Source organism: Colobus angolensis, unplaced genomic scaffold (assembly GCF_000951035.1).
Source record: "Colobus angolensis palliatus isolate OR3802 unplaced genomic scaffold, Cang.pa_1.0 Scaffold517, whole genome shotgun sequence".
Classification (NCBI taxonomy): Eukaryota; Metazoa; Chordata; class Mammalia; order Primates; family Cercopithecidae; genus Colobus; species Colobus angolensis.
The window spans coordinates 897,367-914,585 of NW_012118677.1; the positions used below are offsets into that span (position 1 = coordinate 897,367).

Genomic DNA, 17,219 nt, shown 5'->3' on the forward strand with positions numbered 1-17,219 from the left:
CACCGTGGTCTCGATCTCCTGACCTTGTGATCCGCCCGCCTCGGCCTCCCACAGTGCTGGGATTACAGGCGTGAGCCACCACGCCCAGCAAAGTACATACTCCTAAAGTACCTCCCAGAAATAAGATTCTATAATCACCATTTTAATAGTTTGTCAAAAAAAAAAAAAAAAAACAATTTCCTCAATTGTAACATTCTTGGGCCAAACAAAGGCTCATTAGAGTCCAGGTGTCATATGTTCTCTCTCCCCGAGTATAAATTCCTAATACATGGTTTTTCTTACCATGCTTCTCACTGAGAGATATATCCGTTTGGTGCACTGATTGTATTTTCTCCAGTGTCTCTACGGGAAGCCAAGTTGATTTTCAAAGAAATCCCATTACTTTTGAGCAGCATCTCATAAGTAATCAGAGGTGCCACTGATTATCATGGCAAAGCCTATAAATCCTGATGCAGTGTTTCAGAAATTAATGTGAATGCCATGTCGCCAACGGCTGCTCTGACATCCTGTTCAAATTAAGCCAAGCAGTAGCATCAGTCCTAGCATCACAATGGCGAGAAAGCTTCTCGGTCTATAATCCAGCAAAGGTTAACTTATAATGAATAGCATAATGCAGTCATTGTTGCTATTTACTCAGAACTTCTTTCTGTTAAAAGAGAACTAAAGTTTCTCTGAATATCAAAATGTATAGTATGTCAAGAAGCAGAGCTAGTTTTGAAATAAAATTATTTTTATTATTTCAGAGCTTTCTTATTCGTATGTATTGAATTGTTGGATTAGCAAACACATGGTCAATCAACGAACATGTCTAGCAAGCATGTTGCTTCCAGGTGTTTTGCAGGGCGCTGGAGACAGAACAGTGTAAGGTGTGTGAGTCCTCCCACACTGCCACAGAGTTGAGCCTTGTTGTCCCCCTGGCCTGTAAACTGATGTTTAAAGAGATAACTGCTGCTTCAGATAATAAACAAGGCAGGAATATAGGCATTATCCTAATTTAGTCATTTTTACAAAGTAATTGTATTTATTGATAAGTATTTATCAATTATTTATTATTAATAATTTCTCAAAACCCAAACACCACATGTTCTCACTCATAAGTGGGAGTTGAACAATGAGAACGCAAGGACACAGGGAGGGGAGCATCGCACACTGGGACCTGTCGGGGACTCGGGGGTGAAGGAAGGAGAGCATTAAGACAAATACCTAGTGCATGTGAGGCTTAAAACCTAGATGACAGGTGGATGAGTGCAGCAAACCACCATGGCACATGTATACCTATGTAACAAACCTGCACGTTCTGCACATGTATCCCAGAACTTAAATTATAAAAATTAAATTTTTAAAATGTAAAAAAAAAAAAAATTTCTGGAGTAAGAATGAAAACTAAATTTTTAATTTTTAATGTTTCCTGTTATGGGACATTTTGGTTGTTTGCTGTTTTTAAAATATTTATAGATATTTTATGTCTATGTATTTGAAATTAAGTCTCTGACTCCCTGCCATACTCAATGGCCAGAGCTTCCGGAATAGTGTTAAATAATAATGGTTATACTTTTTGTCCATTGTTTTCCTGATTTTAAAGGAAATAATTCTGGTGTTTATTAATATGCTGATTTGAAAGGGTTACAAAAATCATAGTAAGTGCTTTGTATTCTAATTGTTAAACATCAACAATGAGGAATTAAACATTACCAAGTATCTTTGATGCTGTTGAAATCATTACATTTATACCAATTTGGCCTATGTTTATAATATGTTAACAGATTTCCTAATATTATCCCCCTTCCCCAGAGTGAATACAACTATTTCATGAGGTATTACTCTTTTAATGACTTGTAAAATTCAAATCATTAAATTCTATCCTATCGTTTTTAGAATTTTAACATGTTTATTATGTATTACGCTTTAAAGACAACTAGTATGGCAGGGTCGGAGACAAACTGTTAGTCTCATTCTAGTCTGTAAATAGGAGTGGCAGAAATTGGGGGATGGGGAAGAATCTATTTGTCTATTTTATTTTTCATTCTCCTTTTTCCATTAATTTTTTGAGACAAGGTCTCGCTCTGTTACCGAGGCTGGGGTGCAGTGGCACAATCATAGCTTCACTGTAACCTGCAGCTCCTGCTCAAGTGATCCTCCTGCCTCAGCCTTTCGAGTAGCTGGAACTGCAGGCGTCTGCCACCATACATGGTTAATTTTTATTTTATTTATATAGAGATAGGGTCTCATTCTGTTGCCCGGGCTGGTTTCAAACTCCTGGACTCAAACAATCCTCCTTCCTCAGCCCCCCAAAGTGCTGGGATTCCAGGAGTGAGGCACAGTGCCTAGCCTCTCCTTTTTTCTTTTTTCTTTACCTCTTATTCCAACTGCAATAATTATTTTTCTCTCTTTTTTTTTTTTTTTGAGATGGAGTCTTGCTGTATCACTCAGGCTGGACTGCAGTGGTATGATCTCGGCTCACCGCAACCTCCGCCTACTGGGTTCAAGCAATTCTGTAGTCTCCTGAGTAGCTGGGACTACAGGCACACACCATCACACTCAGCTAAATTTTTTTTTTTTTCTTTGTATTCTTAGTAGAGACAGGGTTTCACCATCTTGGCCAGGCTGGTCTTGAACTCGTGACCTCAGGTGATCCACCCACCTCGGCCTCCCAAAGTGCAGGGATTACAGGCGTGAGCCACCGTGCCTGGCCTGTTTTTCTCTTTTCTAATTCACAAAGTCCTTTTCTAACCTCTCTCAAAGCTTTCATCACAGTTTCTTTTATTTAAATTATCTATTTGTCTTATGTTCTTATATGAGTGATCTGTGTCTTAAATTCGAGAGTTTTCTCTCCCTTCCCTTTAACCACTAAGTATTGTCCACCTAGCCTCTCCTCTAGAATCAGATTGTCCCAGCAAAGTGCTGCAGTGGCAGGCAGTAGAAATGCATTTAGGTGAGTTTTCTTGTGGGTCTCCAAACTATCCCTGGGGTAAGCTGAGGAGGAGAGCAGAGGGTAAGAATGATTCCAAAATTATGCAGGTGCTGTGCTTCTCTGTGGCAGCAATATGGGTCCAGATGACATGAGTCAATTTCCAAGTGCTTAGGAGCAGACACAGGCAGGGACCAGAGCAAAGCACTAAAACCAGCCTTTGAGGTATCTGCTCCAGGTGGCTGTTCCATTCTAGTTCTGATGATAGATTACAGAGAGAACCAGTTACCTCAAATAATTTTTCCTAATTCAAATACATACTCTTACGTACTCTTAAAACTAAATACATTCATTGTTCTCTAATCATTTTTGTCAAAATCCTTCCGATACTCATTTCAAGGCATCACTTCAAAATGATGTCTTTCAATTGTCAGTGCTTTCCCAGGGGAAGCCTTACACAATTAAGGACCCTCTAATGACTCTCCTACTAGATATAAGCCTACGTCTCACTCATATTCTCACTTCCACTGTGTTCTTCCCTGTGCTAGGCGTATGGCTTGTACTTAAGTAATGTTTAGGAGTTCATCTCTTTTTTTGCAGTGTATTGGCATTGAATGGCATTCTTCGCACTTATTTAAAGCCCAAAAGCAACTTCAAAGATCGTGCAGGCCTTTTAACAAATAGATACAGCATCCCAACCAAAAAAAATGAATGAAAATTAATGAAAGAAATGATGGCAAAAGTGAAGGAGGAAACATATGATCCAACAATTCCACTTCTGGACATATGCCTGAAAGATATATACTCAGAGTGGTATTTGTAGACCCGTGTTCTTAGTAGCATTATTTGCAATGGCCAAAAGGTAGAAGCAACCCAAGTTCCATTTCAGTGGATGAGTGGATAAAACGTGATATATACTTATAATTCAGCCTTAAAAAGGAAGGAAGTTCTGACACATGCACAACATGGATGAACCTTGAAGATGAAACAAGCCTGTCACAAAAGGACAAATACTATATGATTCAACTTTGATGCTGTAGCTAAGGTAGTCAAATTCACAGAGACAGGAAGGAGAATGGTGGTTGATGCAGGCTGGTAGAATGGGTACAGAATCTTGGTTTTGAAAGATGAAAAGTGTGCTGACCATGAATGGCAGTGACGGTTGCACAACAATGTGAATTTACCTAATGCCAATGAACCATACACTTAAAAAAGTCAAGATGGTCAATTTTATGTTATATTTATTTTATTATTTTTGAAGAAGCGAATAGGGAAAAAATATTCAACCTAAAACCAAATGAAAGTCACACCACCAGGGCAATTCTTCAGGAAATGACATTTCTAAGTACCTGGCAAACTTTCATACCATCCTGCCAGAGAGGGGGTTGTTGGGAGATACTGTTGACCTTGTGCTTTAAAGGAGTGACGAGAGTTCCTTGGAAAGCAAAGGAAGATGCCACATTCACTAATCACTTGCTTCTTTTGCTTAGGGTGTTAAATACCACATTATTTGAAAGCTGGGAGATCGTTGGACCTTACCCTTCCTGGTGGGTTTTTAACCTACTGCTGTTGCTAATACAAGGGTTGAACTGCTTCTGGTCTTACTTGATTGTGAAAATAGCTTGCAAAGCTGTTTCAAGAGGCAAGGTAAGCTGTAACTCACTTTTTCCAATATGTGTTAGAAAATTTTGTTTCTGTAATTTCTCTGGATCAACTATTTACTATTTCATATTTCATCAAAATTGGTATTATTTCTTCAGAATTGAACAAAACTACCTAGAAACATAAACGAAAATGTCATTTCCTTCTCTAGTTCATTTTTTAAGTCTTCAGTGTTCCTTTGCTGGCGATGGCACCCAATGATATGCATTTGTAATTTTAGACTTAATAATATATTATTTGTTGTGTTTGCTCTCGCTCCTCCTGTCAACCATGGACTTCCTCTGATTATATTTATACTGAACAGAAATTTAATCACTTCTTTCCTTTTATGAGAAGGATCACTTGGTGCAGTATGCCTGTTTAAACAAACCTTTCTCTCAAACTGAAAAACAAATCTATTCATGACTTCCAACAAGATTTAGTTAAATCTTATTGGTTAAAAGTGGACTTGAGGTTGATTTGAATAAAGCTTCCTAAGCCTCAGCTCCCACCCTGTGTGTAGAGCAGAGACTTTTCCAGATCGTTCTCTGTGACATTTTCTTACTTGTTTGTTCTCTTCCTTCTGCTACCCTGGAAGGCTGGGAAGTGGAACCCTTTACATGTAAGTTTCTCCTCCTCTCTCTCTGTCCTTATCCTGAGTGCCTCTTGCCTGTTGGAGAGGCGCTCAGATGCTTTTGTTTCCATGCATATTGTTCTGTCTAACCTATTGACACTGGCTAGAGGCTTCATGTGAGCTGCAGTTCGATGAGCTGAAAAGGACACTAGAGACATCTCTATTAGGGCCCTTTGGTGTGAGCTTGTGTTCTGCTAAATATTGCATGATCCAACAGAGAAGAAGAATTTCTTTCACTGGTGTTTAATATGTTGGCTAAAAGACAGAAATAGACCAAAGTAAAGTAGGAGAAACAGAACTAGTTGGAGGGGGAGAGGATCAACACATTGCAGAATGGAGGCCTGAGCATCAGCTGTGTGCCTGACCTGCCCAGGGCCATATAGTAGCACCTGACCATTCTGATTCATCAAGGTCAACAGAGTTGGCCTCTTCTGCAGGGGAAGTCGAGTCATCTAGTCATGTAGTATGAAACCACTTCTCAGCACCTTCTCTAGTAGAAGTCCTAATTACTTTGATCAATTAATTGTTCAGAAGCTAAAGTTCATTTTTCTCTGTGACCTCTCACTCTTTAAAATGATCATGTATTTCTATTTTAAAATCTCTTTGTCCTCATTTGGATACAAATTTAGTCAACATGCACAAAACTATCAATATGATAACAATAATTAAATATGCAAGAATGCTGCTTAGATTACTTGTGTCCTTAATTGCATTGCTATTTCTACCAGACATGTTGCCTGCTCTTCAACTTATTCCTTCTACTTTATGAAGAGATGATGATTAATTTTATTCTAGATCTCAGGCTTCAGAATATCTTAGCTGCCCTTGCAGCTCTCACCTGGGACAGTAGGATTCATCTTGGCCATGAGTTATTTTCCTCTGGGCTATTTTGAGATATTCTAAATTGTCCTTTCTTTGAAGGTAACGTAAGTATAGATTTTTCTAAGTGCAATTTAAAAAATCTGACTGAGCATGCAAATGTAAATTAATCACTTTGTAAAACTGGAGATTTCTACTTATGACTAATGGACTTATCAACATAGTGGAGCTTTACTATAATGCTGGCTTTGTGACTCACAATGTTTAAGTTCAATTACCTGTAGCCATTTTGGAGTCTGAGTATCTAAATCTGTTTGGAGATGGCCTGTGTGAGTTCAGTCCCATCTCAAAGGGTATTGGAGTGAGGTTCACTTTTACGATATTTACTTCATCACCACTGGTTGGCATAAAGCAGTAGTTCTGAGCTTTCGCTTTCTCCTGACCCCACCCACCTGAGAGAGAGGACGTTCTCCCACAGGAACTGCTAGTTTCTCAAGTTGGGCAGAGTGGAGGGAGTCCAGGATTCTCATGTTAGAGTGTAATGGTAGCACAGACGGGATGTGATGTGGGAAAGCCCCCAGTTAATTCTGCCATACCTCCTACGGGTCTTTGGCAACCTCCCCAGCCCACTCCCTAGAGAATCACCGGAGGACCAGATTGGGAACATTTCTATGAAGGGAGGCCACCAGGTCTCTTTTGTCACACTACTGAAAAATATAAGTAAGCAGTGATGAGTTACTCAAAAATCTTAAGGCCTTCTGGGTAAAAATGCTTACCATAATTTAGACTTACAGAGTAGGAGGTTCAAACTATTTTTATCTTAAAAGCAGTATTTTCTTAATTTCCCACAAAAATTACTTCCTTGTTAGACAGTAGGATTTTTCTCATTCTTTATGGTAATGTATTAGATTTACATCTTCTCACCTTATTTTGACCTCCATGTGACTTAGGGAGATTGAATGGAGGATTGAAGAGACTTGGCAGGATGGAAGCCAGTTCTTTCTTTTTATGACAGTTTTGTTCTTATTGCCCAGGCTGGAGTGCAGTGGCACGATCTCGGCTCACTGCAGCCTCCGCCTCCTGGGTTCAAGCGATTCTTCTGCCTCAGCCTCCGGAGTAGCTGGGATTACAGGCATGTGCCACCACACCTGGCTTTTTTTTTATTTTTAGTAGAGACTGAGTTTCTCCATGTTGGTCAGGCTGGCCTTGAACTCCCGACCTCAGGTGATCCACCCACCTCAGGCTCCCAAAGTGCTGGGATTACAGGCATGAGCCATCTTGCCTGGCAGGGAGCCAGTTCTTGATGATCTGGTCAGTGGATTTTCCTCAGGAAATATTTCAAGCTCCACCCCACTCAGCAGGTTCTTAAGATGCCTCCTGGCCAGGCACGGTGGCCCACACCTGTAATCCCAACACTTTGGGAGGTCGAGGTGGGTGGATCACCTGAGGTCAGGAGTTCCAGACCAGCCTGGCCAACATACTGAAACCCTGTCTCTACTAAAAATACAAAAATTAGCTGGGCATGGTGGTGCATGCCTGTAATCCTAGCTACTCGAGAGGCTAAAGCAGGAGAATTCTGAACCCAGGAGGCAGAGGTTGTGGTGAACTGGATCACACCACTGCACTCCAGCCTGGGCAACAGAGCAAGACTCTGACTCAAAAAAAAAAAAAAAAAGAAAAGAAAAGATGCCTCCTGCTGCCATTTGTTGTGTGACATATGAAACAAAATTCCTAATTAATTATAGCATACACAAAATAAAAATGTAATCATTAAACAATGCATTAAAAAGCCAAATAGGAATTTTTTTCAGTGTTCTGAGCTAGTGACTATCTCCATTGGTATGGTTAATTGAGAGCTAACTTTAAATTATTCTCAAAGAGAATGTGATCATCAATGAGTAAATTGATCCATTTGTACCAAATTCCTGTGACGCCATTCCAGTGGCACAGTATGCTACTTTTTGATTAAAAGCGGGATTCATGGTCTAGTACGTTCTGAATATGGAAAGATACCTTCAAGAGGTCAGGAAGTCTAGCCCTCCATGATACTTATCTTTGTCGCCTACATTTTATCTCTCCAATGAAGGGGAACTTATTGCTATGGCAATGTTCTCATCCTCTTCAATTTTTTAACATTGGGATCTGTTTCCCTTTGTGTATGACTGCATGTGCTTCTAGCATGCCATACCTTGATGATTTCTTAGGTGCTGGTTATACTCACCTGCTTCTACTCCACAGGTGTCCAAGGATGATCGAAGTGATATTGAGTCTAGCTCAGATGAGGAGGACTCAGAACCTCCAGGGAAGAATGCCCACACTGCGACAACCACCAATGGGACCAGTGGTACCAACGGGTATCTCCTAACCGGCTCCTGCTCCATGGATGATTAATTACTCAAAACTACAAGTCCCAAGCAAAGTGAACTATTTGTTCCTGGAAGTATTTAATAAGTTGCAAATGCAGTTCCTTTCATAATATCTCAGCACCAGAAACAAAAATTAAGATTATCAAAGCATTTTGAATAGTGCACTGCCATGTGTCCTGTCTGTGAATGAAGAAGAATTACCATTCTCTCTATGTAGGCATGCTGTATGTAATTGACACAAGGGAACAGTATTTGCATTTGTACTGTCTTAGAATATTATTTATTTTTTGTATTTGTAAATCTGTGGACAAAAGAGGGTTTCCTCACTCCTTTTACTCACTGGGCTCATGACAGTGAAGGAGATGCTCCATCTGCTTCTCCCCCTTTCTCTTGCTGTAGTCCAATATGCTATGAGCATCAGCTTACTTTGTCACTTAGAGCAAGCAAAATCCAGTGCAAGATTTTCGTTCAGCTCTAAATAGGTTAGCTTTCTTTTTGTTACAGTGCCCATTTTGAAATTGCCTATACTGTCTCAGTGACCATTTAAACCGGACGAACTAGGTATTTAATATTTACTCTTCATGGTCAATTCGCAGTTCAAATTAAAGAAGATGGTTGTTGGAGAACTTTTTGAATGGTTTTGTATTAAATTGCTTTGAAATAGATTTCATTTCTTGTGCACACAGCCAATATTTCTTCAGTGGGTGTGATAGCTGGTTGAGGGTTAACCTTGTAGGTTATAGAGTGTGTTTGTTTGTTTGTTTTTCTCTGTGATGAGGTCAGTGCTCTGATTCTGAAGGAGGATATTCACTGAAGCTCGTAGTTATAAACAAGGAAATCACTGTTAAGAATGGGAATTTGTCCTGTGTTCTGGGAATAACATAAAGAGAGCAATAGATTTCAGCCAGGTTTTGCCACTACCCTATAATTAGTGCAGTATTCTGTCACATTGTAAAAGAAAGAAGTTAAGTATATTTGGGGACAAAAAAAAATCTTTCAAGAGTTGATAAAAATTACATGTGCAGTGCAAAGCACTTTAATGCAACCAGCTTTCAAGAAAAAGCCCTATCTAGTACTTGATGTTGATATTTTTATTTTGCTGAGCAAAGTAAAGCCAATGGGAGAAAGACTATTTTACCCTTTGCTTTTCTCCTTAAATGTAATCCAGATGACTTTCCTGTTACTAGACACTGAGCAGCATTACACTACAATGCCTCTTTGGTTTCCAGGAATTTTTTTCAAGTGGGGCTGTTTCTGGAAAAAATGAAAAATTCTATTGGACAATGGCAATATCAACAATGAGGAGAAGTACTGAAGAATAAGTTTCCATAAGTCTTCTACACAGCAGTGTTATTTATGTACAGATAAAACTATATGTTGGCCAAAGATTTTATCTCTTCTTCTAACTTTTAGTAAGAGGAACAAGGGATTATAAAACCCTTCATAAATCAAGAAGGCCATCACTCAAAACATGAACCCCAAACAAAAATGCCGTAATATAAATGTGTGAATCAGGGCCGTGAAGACAATAGCAGAAATGGTAACGAGTGTGCAGAAATACCAGAGAGTGCATATCCTGCTCAGAAGCATTCACACTTAATTCAGTTCTTTGAAAAAAAGCTTTGTGCCCACAATTTGCAATCTGTGGGTTAATAGTTAAAAGAATGCTCCCAACCAAAAAATTCTTACTGTAATATTATATCTTTCCCTACTTATTTACAAAATAATATGTTTCTGTTATGGTCCATAGTAATAATTGAAGAGGCTTAGAAGTACATCTGCTTGAAACGATGCAAATAATTCTGCTTTTAGAGCCTTGTTACTTTATTTCACAAAACAGGCTTACGTCTAGGAGTGTAATTTGTGGATGGTTGAGTTTGTAAGAACAATCATAAAAAGACTTGTTAGTCATCAGAACATCTACTAAAATGCAGGTATATGTATAAAAAGTAATAGCATAGCTGAAAATTTTGAGAAGGTAAAAGTTTCTTAATTAAAATATGAACATATTTAGCTTAGTGTCTGAGGCAAGTCCTCTCAATGGGTAAAATTAACTTTAGAGATCCATAATGTGTTCAGGTTTAGGTCATATGACACCTGAGCACAGAAGAATAATTTCAAGGAGGTCAGCTTGTAAATTAAAGGTTTAGCAGAACTGCATAAAATGAAGTAAATTGGGTCTGTCATTAGCAAAGACAAATCTAAGTAATCATTTTTCCCCCCAAAAGTTACTTAGAAGGAGAACTGGCAACACTTGGGGCCTCTCTAAGTGATGGCATTCACTTCACACAGTCCTCTATGTTATCCAGAGATTTTTATTTCATTTTACATTTCAGGGCAGAGTTCTTTGGGGCTAATTAAAATAGGGTTTGCAGGCTTTTTATAATGTAGAATAATATATCTCTGCCTGTAGCTTTCCCGTGGTAGCCTGATAAGGCTGAGAGAGAAAAATATGTGCAGTATCTCATCCTCCCCCTGTGCCGGGCCATAGCTTTGAAGTGTATTTTGTAAATTCAACTATAGGTTAGTCAGAGTGCTGTTTCTCATTAATTAACTTAGCCTGTGTTGATATCTCCTCCTTCCTGGTCACATTCAGACCTTCCCAGGGTACAAAGGGGTATGTAGAAAGGATTCTAGAAGAAGGAATACTTTATTCTCTAATATTAATAGCTTTTCTGGATCTCTTAGTAGGGGGGAAGTAGAAAACCAAATAGAATTTGGCCTCAGGTCAATAAATTATATAAAAACTTGTGTTCTATTTATGTATATATATGTTTCTCCAAAAAGTGATAAAACCAAAATATCACTGACTCATCCTTACCCATATTCTTTTTGTAAAACCCACTCACCAGGTACAATAGAAACTTCTGTTCATGTTCCCCACACACCTAAAGGTGATAGAATCTTTTCAGCCTCTTAGTCAGAGAGCTAAATAGGGCTAAGTGCAGGTCCTAGAGAACCTAAGACCATCATATAAGCCAACTACAGTTCACCTTTCCAAATTTGGTCCTATGGATGTTGAGCATAGGGAAGCAACTCTCAGTATTTTGGATTATTCAAGTATATGTGGTAAAAATGCAAATGATTGCCGCTTTACCCCAGGGTTTTACTAACATCCTACTTCTACTGGGCTGCCAGACAGATGGTGCCCTGAGGTCTTATTATATAATGCCACAGGCATCTAGTCAAGGTAAACAAGGCAGAAAGGGTAGGCAAGAAGCGAGATAAAATCAGATCGGCTTTGATCAAAATGGTTGGTGAACCTCCACATGTCCAGTTCTGTTGCCAAACTTTCCATTCTGAGTATTTGGTGGAGTTTGAATTTCAGCAAACTGAATGCCTTCATCTTGGGTAGAAAGGGCCTGAATCTTCCACTTTATATTCAAACCTCATTGTTATTTGGCCTAAGTAAAAAGTCAGATTTCATTTCCATTTACCCGAGTTCACTTTAAAGAGCTTTTCAAAGAGAGCTTTATAGGCACCCACAATTGTCCCCAATCTCTTCATGATTTTGTATTAATAGTTGTTTTTGTTCCTTTCTTGGAAATGTTAATGCCAAAGTTGCCTGAACATTTGAGTGTTTTTCTTAATTTGAAGTGTAAAAATTATAAGATTCCAAAGGTATTAAAAGATTGTTTATCAGTATGTATGGTGATGTCATTATCTCCAGAGAGGGAGGCTTCAAGAAATCCTTTGGAAATAAGAAGTTAAATGTTTACATTTCATGTGATATTTGAGGTCTTCAGGTTCTGATTAGCTTACTTTTTTCCTTTGTCCTTGGCTGATTTCTGCTTTGTAATATAAATAATAATAGCCCTGAGGTGTTTCTAACATTTAAATAAGAAAAAAATCACATCGAAGTCAGCCTGCTGGAAAAGTGATCACATGGCAGTTCCAGTAACTTGTATGGAAAGAGAAAATGCAATGAGCCAGTTACTGCACTTGCCACTACCATGCTGTCCATGGAAGGAATAATCAACAGTTCAATTGTCACAAGCCGCCCTTGAAGAAGACGCAGCAATATATTTTTAAATGAAGATATTGAAGTCCCCAGAGCCAATGAAGGTTTCTTTTGGTAAAATGAAATTGTGCCATTCTCAAATTACCCCGTAGTGATGAGCACTGACTGGTTCACTGGCCACATTTTAGTTCTTCATAATAATAGGCCAGAAAAGGGCTCTGTGGTTTACCTCTGTGTGCACTGTCCCCTCCCCACCCCTAGGGGGCACTCAGTAGCTGCTGAGAAGGCCTGTCCACGAGGCTGTTGGAACCCCTCCAATAAATACTTAGAGGTAGTGTATCTGATGCTTGTTTTCATGAAGAAAACTGTATTGGAGATCATAAAGCATCATGAATATTTTTAATAGGATCAGCAGACACCCAAAGGAGAAGTTTAGTCTTTTCCAGGTATTTCCCACTTGAGTTCAACCCAAAGCCTTTGAAAGGAATGCATTACCACATGGCCACACGCTAAGACCCCACAGGGTCTAACACGGGGTCTAAGAAAGTCTCTGCAGCCAGATAGTACATGGTTTCTCCACAAAACTAGGCATTCTGGAGATTGCCCAGAAAGGGATGGGAGGGGACCGTTAACTTAAGATCTGTCTCGCTTATCTCATGCACTCACATTCCTTTCAGCCTCCTAGAGTTCCTGATAAAAGGAAGCCAGGGTGTTGACATTTTTCAGCTATTGATTTCCCAATAGCTTGTGGATCAATTGTACACCCACACTTCCTTCTCTGCCTAATTCCGTTTTTCTGAAAAAAAGTAGTATGCCTATATATGTGTGTTTTTCTTAATACAGGTCCATGAAAGTTTGGCTTCCTAGTTTGATGTCTGTTGTATGGCCTAGAAACCCGGAAACAACAACTATTGAGATGGTTTCTGTATTCAGTGAAAAATTCTATTTCATTGAGACAATTTTTTTCTTTATCCACAGTAATTATTTAAAACTGTCATTGTGAAACTACCCTTAAAAAAATAAGATTGCCTGCAAAAAAAGAAATGAGCTATGGAATAGGAACAGTTATGTGATGATTCTGGAACTTTAACTTAGAGCTTCATTACTTTAAGAATGGTAAGAATGGAAACAACCTCTGAGTTTGATTTTCCAAAGTTTCATAAAGCCCCTAAGCTCATGATTTTCATCAACTCTTTGCCCACATAGTCATTTACCTCCAGAGCCATTTGTTGTCATAGAAGGGGTGGTGGTGTTTGGATTTGATTTTTTTCAACTTGCAGTGAGAAATAGGATAGGTGACTAAACCTTACTTGTTTTCTTAAGACAATTCAGTGCTTGAGCATCTCTGTCAGAAATGGAATGAAATACTGTTAGCCAATTAGAATTATTTTATGTATTGTTATTGTGTTTTGCTGATTTTTATATGAAAATATAATTATTCATTCTTGATCTCTGGAAGCAATCATTATTATGAGGATCATTTTACTTTGGAAACACTTTCATAATAAAGATAAGTATTAAGAGTGCAGTGTAAGTGCCCTTTACTGTAAATGGTAACCAGCTCATGTGGGTAAAACATCACATCTCACTGGATGAGGTTAATAAGGGCTCACATCATCCCAGTAGGTTGTTACAAGTCTCGTCAAATCCCAGTATCACTGTGATCATTGAGACAGTAATGTTACATTCACTTGGATAGACTGTAGTGTTTCTTTGAAAATTAAGATTAAAACCTCAATGTTAAATGTTATGTAGCACTTTATTCTGGAAAAAAAAAATATGGTTTATAGAGCTCATCTGAAATATATCAGGTTATGCTTATTTTAAAGCAATTTTAAAAGAGGCACTTAGGATAAACAACCCAAAGCACAACACAAAACTTCCCTTCTCTGTGTATGCACCCCTCATCGGAATTTGGCCCACATCATCTTCTCTTGGTTTGTACCTCACTTTGTTAGAACTTCTCTCCATCTTTCTCTGTCTTTCCTGTGAAATACTGTCTCTCTCACTCTGCTCTTCTGCTCTAAGGTTAGGTCATCTAGGACTCAAAAGCCATAAAAATAGCACTAAAATTCAACCAGACACCCCACCACTATCAGAAGTATTACAAAAAATAAAGCAGATACCCTATTAAAATCTTATAAACATTATAACCACCCCAACAATAGAATGACTCATGCTGATTTCAAGCATGAGTTATTCTAATAAGTTAAACCACCAACATTCCTCTGAGACACAAAAATATAGACTATGAAAAATAGTCTTATTTTTCATATTTGGAATTCATGAATCCTTCAGTTCTATAAACATAGCATAATCTAATGCTATAAGCATCTGTCTTAGTCTGTTTTCTGCTGCTATAACAGAATACCACACACAGGGTAATTTATAAACAATAGAAGTTTATTGGGCTTATGGTTCTGGAGGCTGGGAAGTTCAAGAGTATGGTGCTGGAAACTGGTGAAGGTCACTGCATGGTGGAAGGTGCCACATGGGAAAGCAAATGTGCTAAACAGAGGAAACCGGGCCAAACGCATCCTCTCATCACTCCTGAAATAAAAGCATTAATTCATGCATCAGGACAAGGTCCTACCTTAATACCTGAGTTTTGCAGAGGACATTCAAACTATAGCAGTATCTCTCCCAAGTAGCCAAAATGCAACTCATCTTTTCTCTAGGCCCCATTGCTTACTACTGGGGCTGCCATATCCAACCTAAGCATCTGTTTTTCCTGCCTAATTCTGTTTTCACCAGCCGTGCACTTGCTTCAGTGGGAACAGTGGCAACAATGCTAACAACATTGAGAGATGATAGGACAACAAAGGAGGAGAGCTGTGTACCAAGATCTGCTGGGACGCTGGGTGGTCCCTCGGAACCAATCAGCATGGTAACTGGATCCTGGGACTCATACCCTTGATTATTCCCAAAGTGCTAGAGCACGAAGAAACAAAAGTTATATTATTCCTAGACATTAACATTTAAAATTTTTTAATTAAAAAAATATTTTAAGGACAGGGTTTCTCTCAGTTGCCCAGGCTGGAGTGCAGTGTTGCGACCATAGCTTACTACAGCCCACAAACTCCTGGGCTCAAGCATTCCCCCACACCTCAGCCTCCCAAGTCGCTGGGACTACAGGCACACACCACCAAACCCAGTTAATTTTTTAAATTTTTCTTAGTGGTGAAGTCTTGCTATGTTGCCCAGGCTGATCTCAAACTCCTGACCTCAAGCAATCCTCTCACCTTGGCCTCCATGTGCTGAGATTACAGGCGTGAGCTATTGCACCCAGCCTGAAATTTAAAAATTATATATAACCTGCCTTAGCCAAGGTCCAGGCGGGAAACAGAGTCACTGCGAGATGGTTAAGTTGAAGAACCTTTAACGAAAGGATGACTTTACAGAGGCTCGGGCTGGATTACAACATCAAACAAGGGAGAGTGAGGCATCCAGAGGCTAGCAGGTATGGGAAGACTGACCACCCCTGGCTTGTAACCAGAGGCCAGTGCGAGGGGCTAGGGTGGAAAAGAGGCCACTCTTTGGGGGCTATAAACCTGGGTGGAAAGATAACACCCCGATGTCTCTCTCTTCCTGCCTTGTTGTACCACCCGTTGGCTGGACTCAGCAAGAAGTACCACCCATTGGCTGGACTCATCAGAAAGCTGACAGTGCGGAGCCCGGGGGAAATAGACTACAGGGTTCAGCCTCCCAGCAGACAATAGATGCGGGAGAGCAAACAAAATAAGCAGCATAAAGCCAGTATTCCTAGAGCCTCCCATAGAGTCTGGCATGTGATAGGGCACAAGAAATATTTGCGGAAGAAACAAATGAACCCAGTTACGAGAGAACTAGTAAGAGTTGTTAGCAATTAACGTTCCATCTGTTAGGAAACAAGCAGGAGACACCACTTTGTCTCTAACTCTTTCTGAACTCAGGGTCTCCTTGTGTGGGTTGTGTTGTGTCTTCCAAAGTGTGTGAACCATTTGCATTTCCACCAGCAATCAACAGAGTTCCCCTACATGCTTGCCAACATTTGGTGGTGTCAGTGTTCTGGAATTTGGCCACTGTGTGACATTTGTAGTGGTAGCCCATTGATGTTTTAATTTGCATTTCCCTGATGATATATGACGTGCAGCTCCTTGTTTATTTGTTTTTTCCTTCCCTTTATTGTAAGTTCCATAGAAGCAGGAACCATACCTGTCAATTTTGCAGTGAACCTAAAACTGCTCTAAAATAATAAAGTCTATTTTTTAAAAAGAAACAAGGAATACTGGTTTGCTAGGGCTGCCGTTACAAAATACCACAGACTGGGTGGCTCAGAACCATGAGAAAATAAATTCAGTAATAGAGTGTATTTTCTCACAGTTCTAGAGGCTAGAAGTCCAAGATGAAGGTGCCGTCAGGACTGATATCTCCTGAGGTGTCTCTTCCTGGTTTATGGATGGCTCCTTCTCACTGTGTCTTCACATGATCTTTCCTGTGCATATGTCTGTATCCTAATCTCCTCTTCTTCTAAGGAATCCAGTCATACTGGATTGGGGCCTACCCATATGACCTCATTTTACCTTAATCACCTCTTTAAAAAGTCCTGCATCCAAATATTGTCACCTCCTGAGGCAATAGAGGTTAAGGTTTCAACAAGAATTTGGAGGAAGACACAGCCCTTAAAGCAATTTCACATAGTGACAAAGTGATATGGCACAGCTGAGCTCCCCGCTAAACCCCCAACCTTAAGCCTGGAACCTCAGCCCTAAGTGAAAACAGCTGGCCCCATTTTTCGCCCCAATTCCCCACCCCCCAACCCCGCCTGCCACGCCCTTATCCTGTGCCCATAAAAGGACTCAGCTGGCAGCACAGCACAAGTGGCTGAGCACTGGGGATACAAGCTGCTGA

The 17,219-nt window shown here is 39.6% G+C and overlaps 1 protein-coding gene across 1 annotated transcript in view; it reads left to right on the forward strand.

Moving 5' to 3' along the window:
• CERS6 (ceramide synthase 6) overlaps nucleotides 1-13,857 on the forward strand; it is a gene marked incomplete at its 5' end in the record, with an annotated part of 238,497 nt that extends 224,640 nt beyond the window's left edge. The window contains 3 exons of the mRNA XM_011960590.1: nucleotides 4,399-4,555; nucleotides 5,148-5,171; nucleotides 8,241-13,857. Of these exons, the coding sequence (XP_011815980.1) occupies nucleotides 4,399-4,555; nucleotides 5,148-5,171; nucleotides 8,241-8,393 (334 nt within the window). The remainder of the gene's footprint in view (nucleotides 1-4,398; nucleotides 4,556-5,147; nucleotides 5,172-8,240) is intronic.
• Between the last annotated feature and the right edge of the window lie 3,362 nt (nucleotides 13,858-17,219).